Raw genomic sequence first — 16,383 nt, 5'->3', positions numbered from 1 at the left:
TATGTATAACTGGGTTGAGGAGATCAGATAGGCAGTCGCTCCTTGTGGCACACTGGTACTCAGCTGCATCCGGTTAGACTGGAAGACCGACCCCAACATAGTTGGGAAAAGGCTCGGGAAATGATGATTAATCGCGTCAAAAATCTGTGTTACAGTGTTTTTGCACGCGAGTGTTATATTTTTAAGACTATACTAATTTCTAATTTGTAAAATAATGAATTTCAAAGATTCTGAAATTGATGAAACTCAAAAAATAAAACAAAAAGTGACATTTTCTTAACCCTTCACCTGAAAAAAAAAAAACAAAAAATAAATAAAAACAAAAAATTACCCATTTCTTGCACGGTAGCCAACATTTGCAACTTAACCCTCTGCGGTCCCGAATATTTCCTCTGCTTTGTACTATATTGAGGGTTAAACCCTCCACTGCCGGCGTTCAGCGGCGTCCCAGCAGTGATCGACCCTTGCATGTTCCCAGTACTCTGGTACGATTGTCCCATAGGCTGGTACGTAGGTGTACCACTTGATATAGAGCCCTGATTCAATGGGGCATTTTGGTACGACTGGTTCATTGGGGTGGGGTAATTTGTACCACTTGGGCTTCCAGTGGCGTTCGGAAAAGAGCTTTGGTTCATTAAAGACCCTTGGTTGGGTGGGGGAGTTTGGTAAGCCTGGTTCATTGGCGTAACTTGCTGATTTTGGTACTGATTACCAGAATTAAATGTACCTTGGGAGTTGGAAAATTGACTTTGGATCGGTGTACCTTCGGTTATAGAACCTTTTTTAATTGGGGCTGTTATGAAAGATTCGGAAGTATAAGAGCTTTGGTACATCGGTGAGTTTTCAAATGTTTGGGTTAAGCAAGGATTGGAAAATGAGGATTGGGGTATGGTCGTCATTGAACCTTGGTTTAGAGGGGTGAAAGACCCTGGTCCTGAATTAATTGGGGGATTTTGGTAAGGGGTGATAGGCGTGCCATCAGTGATAGACCCCTTTTTGATAGGGGTGCTAGAAAATGGAGTTTGGTTCATAGGAACGTTTTGATACGAACCTTGGTTCATTGGGGAGGATTGGAAAGGATTTTGAGCGATTGGGGTCCCGTCAGTTATAGACCCCTTCTTGATGGGGGCATTCGGGAATGATGGCTGAGACATCGATGTACTTTGGTAAGAAGTTTGATTGGTGGATTGGAATGAACCTGTGTTCATTGGGGTCCCGCCAGATATTGACCCCTGATTCATGGCGGCGTTTTGATAAGACCCCTGACTCATAGGTGTACCACTAGTGATCGAACCAAAACTGTTAACATTCTGTGTATTCATACTGAAAGAACCACTAGAGTTGCTCCCAAAGTTATTTGTACCAAAACCGGCAAAAGTCGTATTATCATAAGTCGGTGTTCCAGACATTATCGATCCTTGATTGAGAGGTGTACCACTAGTTATCGATCCCACATTTTGTGTAACCACACTCCCATGACTTGGGGAAAACTGTCCCAAAGTTGGGGTGAATGGGGAAGCCGCTTGACTTATCGGTGTACCACACATTATAGACCCTTTAGTCCCCATAATGCTGCCTTGGGGTATAGTTTCAAGAACTGGTTTCATGGATTTCTGGTTGCCAGTATTTTGGCTATAACTTGGGGTACCAGCGGTTATGGATCCCTGAGTGGGGGACTGTGGTACAGGGTTGGGGATTGTCCCAGTTGGTGTTGGGGGACTTTGGTACCCACTCTGGTTTTGGTATTGCATAGAAGGTGGTAAGTAATTCCTCTTCATTCTTGCTTCGACCTCCATTACTAACTCAGGGCTAATAACTAAAATAATAAAAAATAAAAGAGAAATGGTAAAAAATAGCAAAACAAAAATATTATAAAAAAAAGTTATAGCGAAAATTTTAATGCAAGTCACTAGCGGCATGCCACAATTACTACTTTAGGCAAACTTTTAATTATAAAGAATATTGTTGAGACTTTTCAAAATACATACATTTATTCGGTTTTACAACAAAATTCGTAGCACACTGACTTTTTGCAAATTTTGAAACATTTTTGTGATCAATTATTACTGGACTATACCTAGACGCACAGACAATCGAAAAATCTCAACAACTTGAATCAAAAGCAATCAAAGAAAAAACAACATAACAACTAACATAAACACTAGTTTGTATGTCACATACATATTTTGCACAATTCCCGTTAAATAGCTTTAGTTGTCCGAAGTTGGCTTCACGTTACTTAAAAATGTATGAACATATTGCGTATACGCGAGACGTCAAATAGCTATCCTCTATTTGAGTAGGCACTTAACTATAGGTATATAATATATGTAAATACAATAATTCAATCAAATTAATCATTATTTTAAGCAGTAGTTTATTTGTTTAGTATGTATTTTGTGTAAAGTCATATCAAAATTGTTTACCTACAAAATGCCTTCTCAAATGGAGTTATACGCTGCCAAAGAAATGGTCTTATGGAGAAAAATCGGCAAGAAACTCCAAAACATTTACTCCAAATTACATACATACAAAATTGAAGCATATACAATAGTTTTCACACAGTAACAGAGGAAAATTATGCCAATAAAGCTAAAGTTTGTGAGATGTCACACTGTCGTCGCAAATGGACGATATGTGAATAACGGCGTAAATCAGCCAATTTCACCCAAGTAAAGCTACTACAACAAGAACTGCACAATGTACATGACATACACAGTGAGTGTGCATATGACTGCATGACTTACCGGGCGGTCGCTCTGTGACGGTGAGGAGACCAGTTCTGCGCACTCGTATGCTCGTTGTTGAAGATGGCGACGTGCTTTGCTGTGGGGGGTAGAATTTGTTTATAAATATAGGGAAAATGTCGTTGTGTGTTAAGATATCTTTGTAATGCAGTTGGCCTGTGTTTTATTTAATATTTCAAAATATAGTTATCTCATATAGCTACAAAAAAGATTGTGAAGTTTATCAATTATGATGATAAATATTCAGATATTGCGTAAAAATGTACAAATTAATGTTATACGATTATGTATTAGGTACGTACGTACGTAGTACGACTTAATTCAATAAAAAAATAAGTGTGGTATAATATGACGACGCGTAGTTTTTTATATTATTTTCTAAAAATACCGCGTCAGCACAATTTTAAGTCCAATTTTCTGTCCAATTTTGAGATAAAAAGTGCCACCTATAAACTTTCTTAGTCATTTCGTACCATTATCTAGGTAAATACAATCTGTACCACAATACTGGTACATATGGCCCCTAATATTATTTTAAACACAGTATCACACACGGGGCGTTCTGCACAGCAACACTGATCCAATTTACCCCTAGTATTATATAAACAAATCACTATACACGGGGCATTATGTACCACAATACTGGTACAAACCGCCCCTAGTACTGTACACAACGTACCATAGAGCCGGTGCTGGAAGTGACGACGTTGGCCGCGTCTTCCGGCGTCGCCATCGTGTGGCGTTTACTGCTACCGCGGTTCATCATATACCTGAGACAATTAACCAGTTAATATTCCACTATAAGTATACCTGGGACAATTTATAATGTTTTTAATATACTACTAGTATTATGAATGTGTAAGTTTGTATGTAAGGATGTTTAATAGTTTTTCAGTTAAAGCTACTGAATAGAAAGAATAGCAAATAAAGACTTATTCTATTCTACAAAAAAAGGATTGTACCTAATTTTCAACATTTCTCGAAGTAATAAGACCATATAAAATCACTTCATTTCATTCTATAGCAGTCAAGTTTTTGATTTTGAGTTCCAATCGAAGGCGAATATGGTGTTTCCGACCATTTAAAAAATATATGTAATTTTACATGAGTATATCTAACTAATACAAACATATTAATAGTCCGATTTCAAACAATCTTTCAATGTTAGATAGCTTGATCATTAAGGAAGGCTATTGGCTACTTTTTATTCTGGTGCAGAGTAATTTCCACGTGATACGGGATATTAACATAATATGGTTTGCTCACCTGCATAAATTGGTGTTATAAGCAGAATCAGTATTCTGTTCTTCCGTCTGCTCTGCGTCTTCAGCTCGCGCCGGCGTTCCACTATCAGACACCTGCAAATTGTATTACATAAATTATTTAAAGTTTTAGTTTTAAGTCGTAGCGGGTAAAGCATTGGTGCTTTTTTGGTGCACATGAAAGGTGCCTTTCAAGTATGAGTTCGGTTCCAAATCAGGCAATTAGGTATCAATGCAATCAAATATAATTTGGACATCAATCTATACTAATATTATAAAACTGAAGAGTTTGTTTGTTTGAACGCGCTAATCTCAGGAACTACTGGTCCGATTTGAAAATTTCTTTCAGTGTTAGATAGCCCATTTATCGAGGAAGGCTATAGGCTACTTTTTATCCGGCACGAGAAGTAGTTCCCACGGGATGCGGGTGAACCCGCTGGCAGAAGCTAGTGACTGATGAAAGGTGAAGGACTGATGAAAACATGAGGAAACTTGGAAAATGTCTGAAATGAACATCACCTGCATCACCCTGTTAGGCCGCAGCACTCACGAGAGACGATGATGGATATGATGATGGTGATAATGGTGATGGGGATGATGATGATGGTGGTGATGTCGATGGGGAGGATGAAGATGATGGTATTGATGATGATGATCATGATGATGATGATAATGTCGTATACATACATGGTGTGCGGGTGCGGAGTGGCAGCAGGCTCGCTCGCGGCCGCGCGGCACGTGGGCTCCGCCGTCTGATGCGCGCCGACCGAATGTTGACGCTGAGGGGATATACAATCATTAATAAACTGTTCTCTATACTAATTATATCTTGGACACCAATGGCTGATAAAAAGGTGAAGGAAAACATCTTGAGGAAACCTGGACTTATATAGTCTGAAATCAGCAACCCGCATTGAGCAAGCGTGGTGATTAACGCTCAATCCTTCCCCGTGTGAGAGGAGGCCGCAGCCTTAACAGGCTACTATGAAACGTCACATTCGTTGCACGGTTAAAAAAATTGGTCTCATGGAGAAGAGCCGACAAGAAACTCCATAGACACCTTTTTTAAAAGTGTAATATGTACTGCTACATAACTATGGTAAATTGATAAAGTTATATATTGCAAATGCAAGGTACATTAGTATACAATACAAAAAAATAATAATAAAAGGTACAAAAGAGGTCAGAAGCCAGTAAATCTGACTACCAGTCTTACTAGGTATTGGGTTGCCCGGGTAACTGGGTTGAGGAGGTCAGATAGGCAGTCGCTTCTTGCGCCACACTGGTACTCAGCTGCATCCGGTTAGACTGGAAGCCGACCCCAACAGAGTTGGGAAAAGGCTAGGCAAATGATTTACCTTGAGTCTGCATGGCATGCGGCGGTTTGAGCAGGTGCTGATCCTTGACGCTGAAGTAGCGAGGCGGCTGATGCTGCACGGCCGGTAGCTTTGCGGCCAGGTTCGTGTTCGGTAGCATTGATACGTTGGGGGAGGCTTGTTGCTGTGGAAAAAATATAAAAATATCAACAAAAGTCATGTTAAAAAGAGCTAATTTAACTTAACTGTCTGTTGAACACTTGTCTAAAAAAATGACAGATTATGATGTTGAAATAAGATCCGTTTTGCAGCCACACTTATTTTTAGACAAGTGTTCAACAAATGTTTGAGTTTTTGTAGTAAGGCTAGTGATGTAAAATGAAAAAAAACGATTTGTTTTTTTTCACTTTATTGAAAAAAAACATGAAAAAAAACTTTGCATCGTTGTTTTTTTTCTAAATTTGGTTTTTTTTCTAGCCTACTTTTTAGTTCAATTTTCAAAATTTCCCTTTCGTTGAGTTAATATAAATGAATGTTGCCAATATTTTCATGAAATTTGGTTCTGTTTTATCAGAAAAGTATCGTAGATTCAAGAATAAACCTAAGACTCTATTATGTAACCTTAAATATTAATCTTTAACGGTAAATGCCCTAACAATTTAAGAGTTATTATACTCTTGAAAAAAACAAGGCCCAGAAAAAAAACTGTTTTTTATCTGGTTTTTTTTCAAGGTTTTTTTTCACACTAGAAAAAAAACGTTTTTTTTGCAACACTAAGTAAGGCTGTTCATTTTTAATTATTTTTATCCGCAAAATAGATGTTTAAAAATTTAATGCTGGAAGGTAGCAAATACGTAGCAACTCTGGGTGGGTGTAACAAAAACTTAGTTCTTTTGCGCCGTTTCTTCATACTGGAAAACGTGATGGCCATCCTGATATCAGAATATATTCAAAGCAATTGGTAGCAACTAAGGGTAGCTGGTAGCAATTAGGTGGCAACTCTCTATATGTATTTCGAGGGGATCGGTGTGGAGTGACAACGATTCTGATTGTAACATTGAATTGATGTTAAAACTAATAATATTTATCTATTTAAGAAACATAAAATTGTATTTTGTACCTATAATTGTAACCATATTTGAGTGTGAGACAGTATGACGAGTGACAGGGGAAAATGGAAGAAGATGATATATTGCGCCGATCCAATAATAAAATTGTGAAGGAAGGAAGAAGAATTGTAACCATATTTGAAGTAAATAAATTCTATTTTATTTTATGTTATAGTGTACTCACATTAAAGTGCGCGGACACGTATAGCGGCGAAGGCCTGAGGTCCGCCGACGCCGCGCCGCACACACCCAGCTCGCCGCCCTACGACACATACATAATTATGTAGATATGTTTATATTTGTTTATGTTAGCCACTTTGGATATCATCCCGGATGTCTATTGGCAGATTTGTAGGGGGAAAGATTTGTAAGTTGCTAAAGCCAAAATTAAATCTATTGTGGGCGTGAAATGGTTCCTACGCCACGAGAAGTTATCCCGGGATGTATAGTAGTTCTCCCGGGACGTGGAGTTTTCTATAGAAAAAGATTAGTGTCCTAAATTAAATAAATACTTTAGGGTCCCTTTGTGACGTTTCTTTCCCATGCCTGTCTTTGTTTTTGTAAGTATATTATGTATCTGCAAGTAATAATATATTAAAGTTTTGTAAAGAACAGCTCCAGAAAACTTTACAGTTAAATAGAAGCAGTATAGTTCAACAACAAATAACGGGGTTGCTCCGTAAATGGGTGACCATCTTATTATGGCGAATTCCTCTGTATTTCGGAAGGAACGATAAATTGGTCGGTCCTTTTTATCATTGAATCATCTGGTGCAGTTGTTACTGGTAGTCACAAAACAGTGAGTCTGACAACGAGTCTTACCAATTGGTTACCTAAATAACTGGGTTTCTGTAGAAGGTAGCTGGACCCAGTGCATCATACCTGAGTATGCCGGCAGTCTCCCGGTCCGACGGTATGTCTCCTGGTGGCGTGAGTCTCCGCGGTGCTGGTGAGGACTGGTTGAGAAGGTGGCTCTTCCACTACCGGCGCTTCTGTTGAGCCGAACTGTAACAAAAAATTTGTATATTAGTAATGTCAGTTCCGGCTGTTCTCATATAAGGAGATCAGCTGCGCAGGACATGTTATAGTGCACGCACATTTGCTTGGACTGCGGTGCACTCACTACTCCTTCACTCTCATAGCGCGATGCGACGACAATCCGACACCATCGGAGAGAGAACACAAGCTTCTAGACTCCATGCAGCTTTGTTAAGGTTTTCTTTGGGTACAAAGGCTTCGAAATTCCTGAACCGATTAGAGAAATTTTGTCAGTCTCGTCAAGCTACTCTATCTCAGAGTAACACAGGCCATATTTTGTCCGGGTACGGGAAGTAGTTTCCACAATTGGGACCGCGGTAAAAAGCTAGTTATACATATAAACAAAGATGGATTAAGTAGCTGTCAGTATTCTATTTACATACAACGATTTTTAGCCACATACTGAATCTTTAAACAAAAAAGTCCTGCGACACTGTTCATCTCTAGTCAAGTGGCTAGCCAAATAGAGATGTAGTCCTGGACCCACCTTCTCCAAGTTATCAGGCTGGTCAGTGAGGTAGTCGACAGGCTCGCACGGCACCGTCACCAGGCAGTCTTGTGTCGTACTCTCTTCTGCGTCCATCTGTTCTTCTTGCGTGTTCTAGAAGGAAAAAGAAGAATTATATTTTGAAAATGTATTAATGTTGTAGTCGATTTATCGATTGAGAAGTTCAAAAAATCGACTTAGAACATATTAGATCTTAGCTATGGTTTCAAAATCTACAGTTCATAATATCTTGCAATATTAAATAGTTTTATTTAATATTGCAAGATAATTAAAGCTAGAAAGGTAAAACTAAAATAGAGCTTCTATATTATTATTAAAAAGCTGAAGTTGATTTGAACACAATATTTTCAGGAACCACTAGTACTGATTTGAAAAGATTATCAGAATAGAATAGCCTATTTAATGAGGATGGCTAAAGATTTTTTTTCAACACCCATGACTCAAGCTCAGTGGTCATAGTGCATTTACTGTATTCTTACCTTACAACTTGTGAGATCCAAGGGCTGACCAGTTGTTGAATCTAATGAATCTGTAAGCACATACAAAATTTTACAATCATATTATATTAGATTGAATAGTTTTATTCAGGTGCAAGATTTTTTTTCAAGACGAGAGTTAATTTATCTATGTATGTAATAAACGTGAAAATTGTTACGCAAATGGCTAAACGGATTTTGAAGAAACTCGGAAAAAATATATCTTATTTATTCACATGCAAGTTCTCTCAGGAATCAAGTAAAACTACTGATAAACGCCTACATAATTTTGAAATCAAATGACTCCTATTAAAAATAATCATATCTTTACTTTTTTTTAATTTTTAAAAAGTATTTTTTGTATTTATTTAATAAATAGAATAATAATACATACCTCTATGCTGCAGACTATTCCTGGCGCTGGTCCGCTGTTGCAGCTTGTCCATCAACAAGTGGTAGATAGCCGAGATGTGGTCGAAGCGGTCTTCTTGTAACGCCTGCAACAAACACATAGGTACAATTCTTTGTAATTATTTACTGATGACGAAAAAAGTGGGTTTATATAAGCCTTATGGCTGTCAATTGTTTCTTAAAATACAGATATATTCTAGTTTAAGAGACAGGAAAACGCATATTGCCATCAGATGTACCATATAATATAGTTTATTTTGCTAGTTTAAGATCTGGGGTTTTCGAATATTAAAAATTAAATTGTGATATACAGCTGGGGAGTTTTTTCCATCACTTCTTCTCAACAAAAATACATAGGAAGTGGTGAAAGGTGGGTGTCTTTGGAGTTGTCTTTTGTAAACTTGAACTTTAAAAAGTGTTGGTTTTCAAGCTACTTTCAGTAAGTATGCGACGGCGCCACCGTCGATGTGTCAACCGTCGATCTGTCAACGGTGGACCTTATATAAAGCAGCACGCACGACTCGGGGCAATCGTTCACCGACCGCTGCCGAGTGCACACCTTCCACGTGATCATTTATTACGTTAATATTAGAGCCCTGCCTCATTAGGACGCCAATGGCGACGTCGCCGGCTGCGTATCCAAGCAGTTAGTATTGAAATGTATGGAACCTAACTCACTTGGCGACGGTTTGGCAACGTCGCCAAATTGGAGGCGTGGCCACGAGCTACAGTTCCCTCCGTGGCTTCTGGCTACCGTGGCAGATTGGCGACGTGGCCACAGTTGCCACTATAATGTACACGGTAAAGCGCACCTCCCTCACACAGTCGCCAATATGGTCGCCAGTCAGCGTGCAATTTCTTGAGCGACGACGTAAACAATTGACTGTCGAGACGCCATGGCCACTCGACTTGGCGACATTTGGATGCCAGAAGTAGCCAGACCTGTGCCGCTGGCGACGTCGCCATGGCGTCCTAGTGAGGCAGAGCTCTTAATTGTAGTGACTAATATTGTGTTAATTGGAATAAACCAAGTGATTGTGTGATGCCGACATATGCATCTACACGGCGCAGCAAGCGACAAGAGCACGCGGGTGGGTATCTGGCTTTGGTACATGTGCGAGTCACTGGATCCGCTCGTGTTTAAAATGCATGTAACCTGCGCATGTGCCTCAACATGCGAAAGCTACTTACACCGTGTAGATACCCCCTGTACCTGCACCCTTAATGAGTTTTTGACGTGACAACGTCTTATAAATCGATGGAGCCGGCTGCACGCACGAAAAAACATGAGTCATGCGGCGTTACCTCGCTCTGAGGCGTTACCTCGCTCTGAGGCGTTCCGTTTAAGGCTTGAAGTGCAAGCGAGAGCACGCAGCGAGCGACAAAGAGGCACAATCGGCAGCTACTCACGTTGTCACGTTCAACTATCGTCAGTAAAACGACTTTACAGACAATGGTTTTTTTATCTGTCAGCTTACCTGGTCTATATGTCCCTGCGTGAGTCCGGGCAGTGTGAGCATGTGTGCCCGCACGGTGTGCGCCTGCGCCGCCGAGCTGCGCGGCTCCAGCCCCGAGTGGCATGCGCACGCGCCGCCCCATGCGTCTGTACGGGGAACATGAAATATAAGTGTATTGTATGATAAATAACCGAGAAGAGCTAAGTAAAACTACGGGGATCGGTCGACTATGGATCTGTGGAAATTGCACCACATCAACTTTAACGTTGAAATTGCATCCCACTCTAGAAATTACATCTCATGTCACTTTAACACTAAAATTGCATCCCATCTTACTCTGACACACTAGAAATGCATCCCAACCCACTTTTACAACATCAGCAATGCATTCCAACTCACTCCGATACAACGGCAGTGCAACAGTGTATCCTATCTCAGTTTGACACAACAGCAGTTCATCCCATCTCACTCTGACACAGCAACAATGCATCCCAACTTACTCTGACATGGCAACCGTGCATCCCGTCTCACTCTGACGCAGCAACAGTGCATCCCATTTCTGACGCAGCACCAATGCATCCCAACTTACTTTAACGCTGAGATTACTGCTCACTCTTTTGCGAAAATTACATCTCATGTCATTTTGACGCTGTAGTCCACTCGCATCAAATCTCACCACACTGACCTTGCATCCCATCTCTCCCTATAGCCTGAAATTGCATCCCAACTCACCCAACTCACCATATTGTCCAGGGCCGGGTCCTGGCTGGTGTGCCGCGAGCCAGCGATGTCGCGCCACGCTGCGGAGCGAGAGGCGTTTCTCGGGTTCTACTACCAACATGTGACGGATGAGGTGTTCACAATCTGTGGACATGACAAATAAATTTCTACAATGTACACACTATACATTTATACATATATACAAACTTAAACTACTTATCTTTATACAAAACTAAAAATAAAATACTATATACAAAATATATATAAACATAATATAAAAGAGCATCGATCAGGCGTCGAAGTATTCCTCCGCATCACTGTCCTCCGGAAACGTGCCCAGAAGACTGGCTGCATTGCCACGTTGAATGGCAATGCTAATTCTTTGTCCGAAGAATAAGCCAGCCCTCTGGTCACCCGAAGCGTCGACAAGACAACAAATAAAGAGATTAATAACTTCCTCCCGCTTCTCAAAGAAACTTCTTCCGTGCTAAAATGATTTTCCACATCTGAAATAATAGCGTCCACGGCCGATTTCAGACACAGCGACTGCTCTAATATAAAGAGACCGGTCAGCAGCGCAGGACATATTATAGTGCACGCACATTGCTTGGACTGCGGTGCACTCACTATTCCTTCACTCTCATAGCGTAATGCGACGACAAGCCGACACCACAGGAGAGAGATCACAAACAAGACCGATAGCAACGTGCTCTCCGATACACGGGTGTATCAATCACCAACTTGCTGGCTCCGGGCTGCTTTGTGAAAGTGTCTAAAACCCACAAAGCGTTTCGAGCAGACCCGGGAACCGAACCCGAGACCAAGTTAAGTACACAGCAGTCGCGCTTGCGAGGCAGTTAAAGGTAGGTATTACTATTCAGTTAGTAGGTATTTATTTAGTTAAGGGGTAGGTAGTACATACCTTGTGACATGAAGTAAGGTATTCGGAACTTCCCGCTGAGCACGACGCTCCTCAGTTCATGTAGCGTGCTGCCGTCGAAAGGTAGGGCGCCACATACTAGCACGTATAGCACTACGCCGAGTGACTGTGAAGACAAATATATTAATTAGAATTATTATGAGTCTATTTACAAAGTTATCCGCATCGCTGTCGCAGAAGACTGGCTACATTGCCATATATCAATGCAAATTCTTTGGACAAAGTATTGGCTAGCCTTGTGCTTAAAAGTGGAGTCCACTAATCGCTGGCTAATTTCTCAAAGAGTCTGTGGGCATTTGGGGCTCACGGTCTTGATGGTTGCAACCCCAAATGGCTCAAACATAAATTTGCCGTTGAGGTTTACATATTTGCGCCATTCGAAGTTTTCCACGACTGCAGCAACTGCACTGTGTTTCGCAGACAACTAGTACATAACAAGGCGGTATCGGGTTGCCCGGGTAACTGGGTATAGGATATTAGATAGGCAGTCACTCCATGTGGCACACTCGTTCTCAGCTGCATTCCCCAACCTAGCAGACACCAATAGATTAGTTAAAAGACTAGGCACATAATAACTTACCCAGATATCCGCCTTAGGCCCGTCATACTGCCTGCCTTCGAACAGCTCGGGGGCGGCGTATGGCGGGCTCCCACACCACGTAGCCAGCGGGGACCCTGCTGTGTACTCGTTGCTGAAGCCGAAGTCTGCCAACTGAAGGGGAGAAAGTAGTCATTTAGACAGTCATCACAATAATAAGTATAGAGACGAATGTTTGTGGATGTATATTAGTCCGTTGCTGGGGAGTTTGTTGCGCCACTTCTTCTTCCCAGCAAAAACACATAGGAAGTGGTGAAGGGTGGGCGTTTTGGGGGCTGTCTTTTGTAATTTCTTTTTCGACGTTCGAAAAGTGCTGTTTTGCAGCCAAGTGAGAATAAATAAGTTTTAATTTTGATTTATGTGTGTCAAGTAGGATCTGTCCATATGGGTTATATGGGTGTATGTATGTGGGTGTGGCTATATGGGTTATATGGGTGAGCCTGTATGGTTTATATGGAGTGTGTATGTGGGTGTGTCTTTTTGTGAGTGCCTATATGAGTGTGCCTAAATGGATTATATGGTAGTTGAGTGCATGTGTTTATTATTTCTTCACGTGCAAACGTCTGAACTGTTTCCGATGAATCGAATAACACTTTTTATCTGGATGTGGGAAGCAATTCCCTTAGGATGCAGGATCACAAATAAAACAATGAACTAACAAAAATCTATGAAACTTTATTCGAGCTGATTTCAGACTTTATGAAGCGAAGCGTAACGGAATGTATAGTGAGAGTTTGTCAGATCACTTACAATCAATTGTTATTTTTAAATTCTACGTTAATAAACATTAAGAAAATTGGGGAGCAGAATAAGGCCGGAAGACGCTGGATGCAGGTCGCTTCCAACAGGTATCTGTGGAGATCTAAGGGGGAGGCCTATGTTCAGCAGTGGACGTCTATGCCTGAGATGATGATGATGATGATGAAGAATATTGGCGGACCTACGAATAAAGTCAATAAAAAAAATAATTAAAGATATTATGATCGCCATCTTTCGGGCACCAGGGCACCAAGATCAGGACGCCAGGACATCAACATTAGGGTGCCAAGTCGCCAACTATAGGGCGCCAGTGTCACCACCTTTAGGGCGCTATCTCGCCAACTTAGAGGCGCTATTTCGCCAACATCGGGGTACTAGGGTCACCAACCTACCTTAATATTCATATCCTTATCCAGCAACAGGTTTTCTGCCTTGAGATCTCTGTGCACCACGCCGTGAGCGTGGCAGTAGCCGACAGCCGCTACCATTTGTGCGAACGCCCGCGCCGCTTCGGGCTCAGTCATGCGACCCCGTGATACTAGGTGATCTGGAAAGAAAGATATAGATAATTAATTAAAATTGCAGTTTTTAATGCTTTTGACACATACGAAATGATACATAAATTGACCTATCTGACCTCCTCAATCCAGTTACCCGGGCAAACCAATTCCCCTTGGTTAGACTGGTGTCAGACTTACTGCCTTCATAAATTGCCCTGTTCAAGAGTGAATTGCCACAGTCGGTCCAAAGGTCCTTACAAATAGAACTTAGTCTTTGAAATCTTGTTTTAGTCTTGTATTTCAAAATTCTATTATAGTGGTCTTTAAAGCTCTCAGCTCCTCTTAGCACTAGTTACTCAAAATCGTTTATTCAAACTTGGCTGCAAAACAGCACTTTTTGAACGTCATTTTACAAAAGACAGCCCCCAAAACGCCCACCCTTTACCACTTTCTATGCGTTTTTGCTAGGAAGAAGAAGTGGCGCCAGCAAATACTGACTGACAACAATTTCTTCTTTATAATTATATATTTCTTTCTATTATTAACAGAGTGGATGCATGGAAACCGGCTGTCATAGTATGGGCATGATGCAAAGAAATGAGGATCTTAATGTGAGGAAGTAAAGAGAAGAGTAAAGAGGAAGGGGTCGACCAAAGAAACAATGGAGGGATGTGTTAAAGTCGATATGGCTGGAAAGAATGTTACTTGTGTTACTTGTAGGAAGGTATGACCACAAGTAAATGATGATGAGGATAGTATGTCTTACCAAAAATCTCTCCATTTGGAGCATATTCTGTAACTAAATATATTGTGTGACTGCTCTCCATAACCTGAAAAAAGACAAAAAAATAATAAATATACTATTCAGTCTTATACTCCATCAATATGGTTATTTCTTCTGGTGTAATTTAGAATCATCATAAATAATAGGCGCCCAAAGTTGATTTAGGCCACAACTGCTGTTCTCATATAAGGAGATCAGCCAGCTGCGCAGGACATATTATAGTGCACAAGCATTTGCTTGGACACAGGTGCACTCACTATTCCTTCATTCTCATAGCGCGATGGGACGACAATCCGACACCACCGGAGAGAGATCAAATTGAAAATTAATTGTGTTTTCTTACCTGATATAACCTGACTATGTGTGGATGCCTCAATTTCTTCATAATAGCTATTTCTCTGAAAGTTTTTTTTAAATTGTCTTCATCTAACCTCGATTTGTCTATAATTTTTATTGCTACCTGAAATGTATTAGAAAATAATTCATTAACTTAGCATCAAATGATAAATAGACCATAAAACTTAAGACTTAGGGTCTAAGATAGCGAATCATTTCATAGTCAAATAATATTGCCGCTCTGAAACAATGGATAGCTCGCGCATACGCAAGATATTAAATACACTTAAAACTATATTACCAGTGCGATCTCAGTCAGTTTAAACACTAAAATATACTGAAAGAAAAACTCCATACGCGTCTTTTGTAGTAACTATGAACGCCATACTTTTCCCGACTGGTGGAAAGGGGTATATTTTTTTCTGGTTGATTTGCTTACTAGAGACTTACAGGCTTACTTATAAACGTGAATTAAATATAAGTAATACTTAAGGGCTGTTTAAGAAAATTCTGACTTATAAACGTTGCTTAAGCATGTCTTAACTAACATTTAATCACTACTTATAACTTAAATAGTGATTATTTAAAATGTTGCTTAGAAGAAGGTGATTAGAGATTTTATAAGTAAGGGGGTTAATTTTCAACATTAGCCCCATACAAGTTAGATAGATAGATATTCTATATTAGGTACACCAATTTTACAATTTTGATCTTAAACTAGTTAAAGTAGGTGACATAATGGGCGGTCTTATCGCTAAGAGCGATCTCTTCCAGACAACCTTAGGATGGATTGAGACGAGAAGGAAAAGATTATATACAAGTTACAAGTTAAAAATCTACTACGATCAATGATACTACTCTCTTACAACAAAATACTTGGTTGTCCGTTTGTAATTTGTATTAGCATTGCGATTGTTATCTAGTAGATAAGCGATAAGTTATCTTACATGATATAGCTAAATTATTGTTTACGGAAATCAGTTTAACTATCATTAGTTATCATTCAAATGTACAGGTGGGTAGGCCTCTTTCAAAGGTGAAAAGTCATCATCATCAACCCAGTTACCCGGGCAACCCAATACCCCTTTTTTTTTAACGACGTTAAAAATCATCATATGACCCCACCCGCTGTGGGTTAGCAGCGGTGAGGGAGTGTCAGACTCTTACTGACTAAAAACCGTCGTGTTCCGTCGTAGGTCTTTTATGAACCAGGGCCGCGGTAACTCTTTCGAACAATCCCGCAGCACCCCTTGGTTAGACTTGTGTCAGACTTACTGGCTTCTGACTACCCGTAGCGACTGCCAAGGATGTTCAATGACAGCCGGGACCTACAGTTTAACGTGCCAACCGAAACACAGTCATTGGTGTCCAAGATATACTTAGAAAGCACATAGATAGACTGGAAGCCGACCCCAACATAGT

General features: G+C 40.4%; 1 protein-coding gene across 4 annotated transcripts in view; it reads right to left on the bottom strand.

The window, feature by feature from the left end:
* Sik3 (Salt-inducible kinase 3) overlaps nt 1–16,383 on the bottom strand; it is a 45,633-nt gene that overhangs the window by 5,805 nt on the left and 23,445 nt on the right. For 3 of the 4 annotated variants that reach the window (XM_064042770.1, XM_064042769.1, XM_064042771.1), the window contains 18 exons: nt 14,969–15,085; nt 14,608–14,671; nt 13,734–13,888; nt 12,565–12,696; nt 11,967–12,090; nt 11,066–11,188; nt 10,346–10,470; nt 8,851–8,953; nt 8,460–8,509; nt 7,960–8,073; nt 7,317–7,439; nt 6,619–6,696; nt 5,368–5,509; nt 4,697–4,788; nt 4,014–4,105; nt 3,427–3,517; nt 2,748–2,826; nt 332–1,816 (listed from right to left, as the gene is read on the bottom strand). In XM_064042770.1, the coding sequence (XP_063898840.1) occupies nt 332–1,816; nt 2,748–2,826; nt 3,427–3,517; nt 4,014–4,105; nt 4,697–4,788; nt 5,368–5,509; nt 6,619–6,696; nt 7,317–7,439; nt 7,960–8,073; nt 8,460–8,509; nt 8,851–8,953; nt 10,346–10,470; nt 11,066–11,188; nt 11,967–12,090; nt 12,565–12,696; nt 13,734–13,888; nt 14,608–14,671; nt 14,969–15,085 (3,289 nt within the window). The remainder of the gene's footprint in view (nt 1–331; nt 1,817–2,747; nt 2,827–3,426; nt 3,518–4,013; nt 4,106–4,696; nt 4,789–5,367; nt 5,510–6,618; nt 6,697–7,316; nt 7,440–7,959; nt 8,074–8,459; nt 8,510–8,850; nt 8,954–10,345; nt 10,471–11,065; nt 11,189–11,966; nt 12,091–12,564; nt 12,697–13,733; nt 13,889–14,607; nt 14,672–14,968; nt 15,086–16,383) is intronic. The other variant, XM_064042772.1, reaches the window with a different exon arrangement.

The sequence above is a fragment of the Helicoverpa armigera genome, chromosome 29, assembly GCF_030705265.1.
Source record: "Helicoverpa armigera isolate CAAS_96S chromosome 29, ASM3070526v1, whole genome shotgun sequence".
In the NCBI taxonomy this organism is placed as follows: Eukaryota; Metazoa; Arthropoda; class Insecta; order Lepidoptera; family Noctuidae; genus Helicoverpa; species Helicoverpa armigera.
This window is presented reverse-complemented; position numbering and strand designations above follow the sequence as displayed.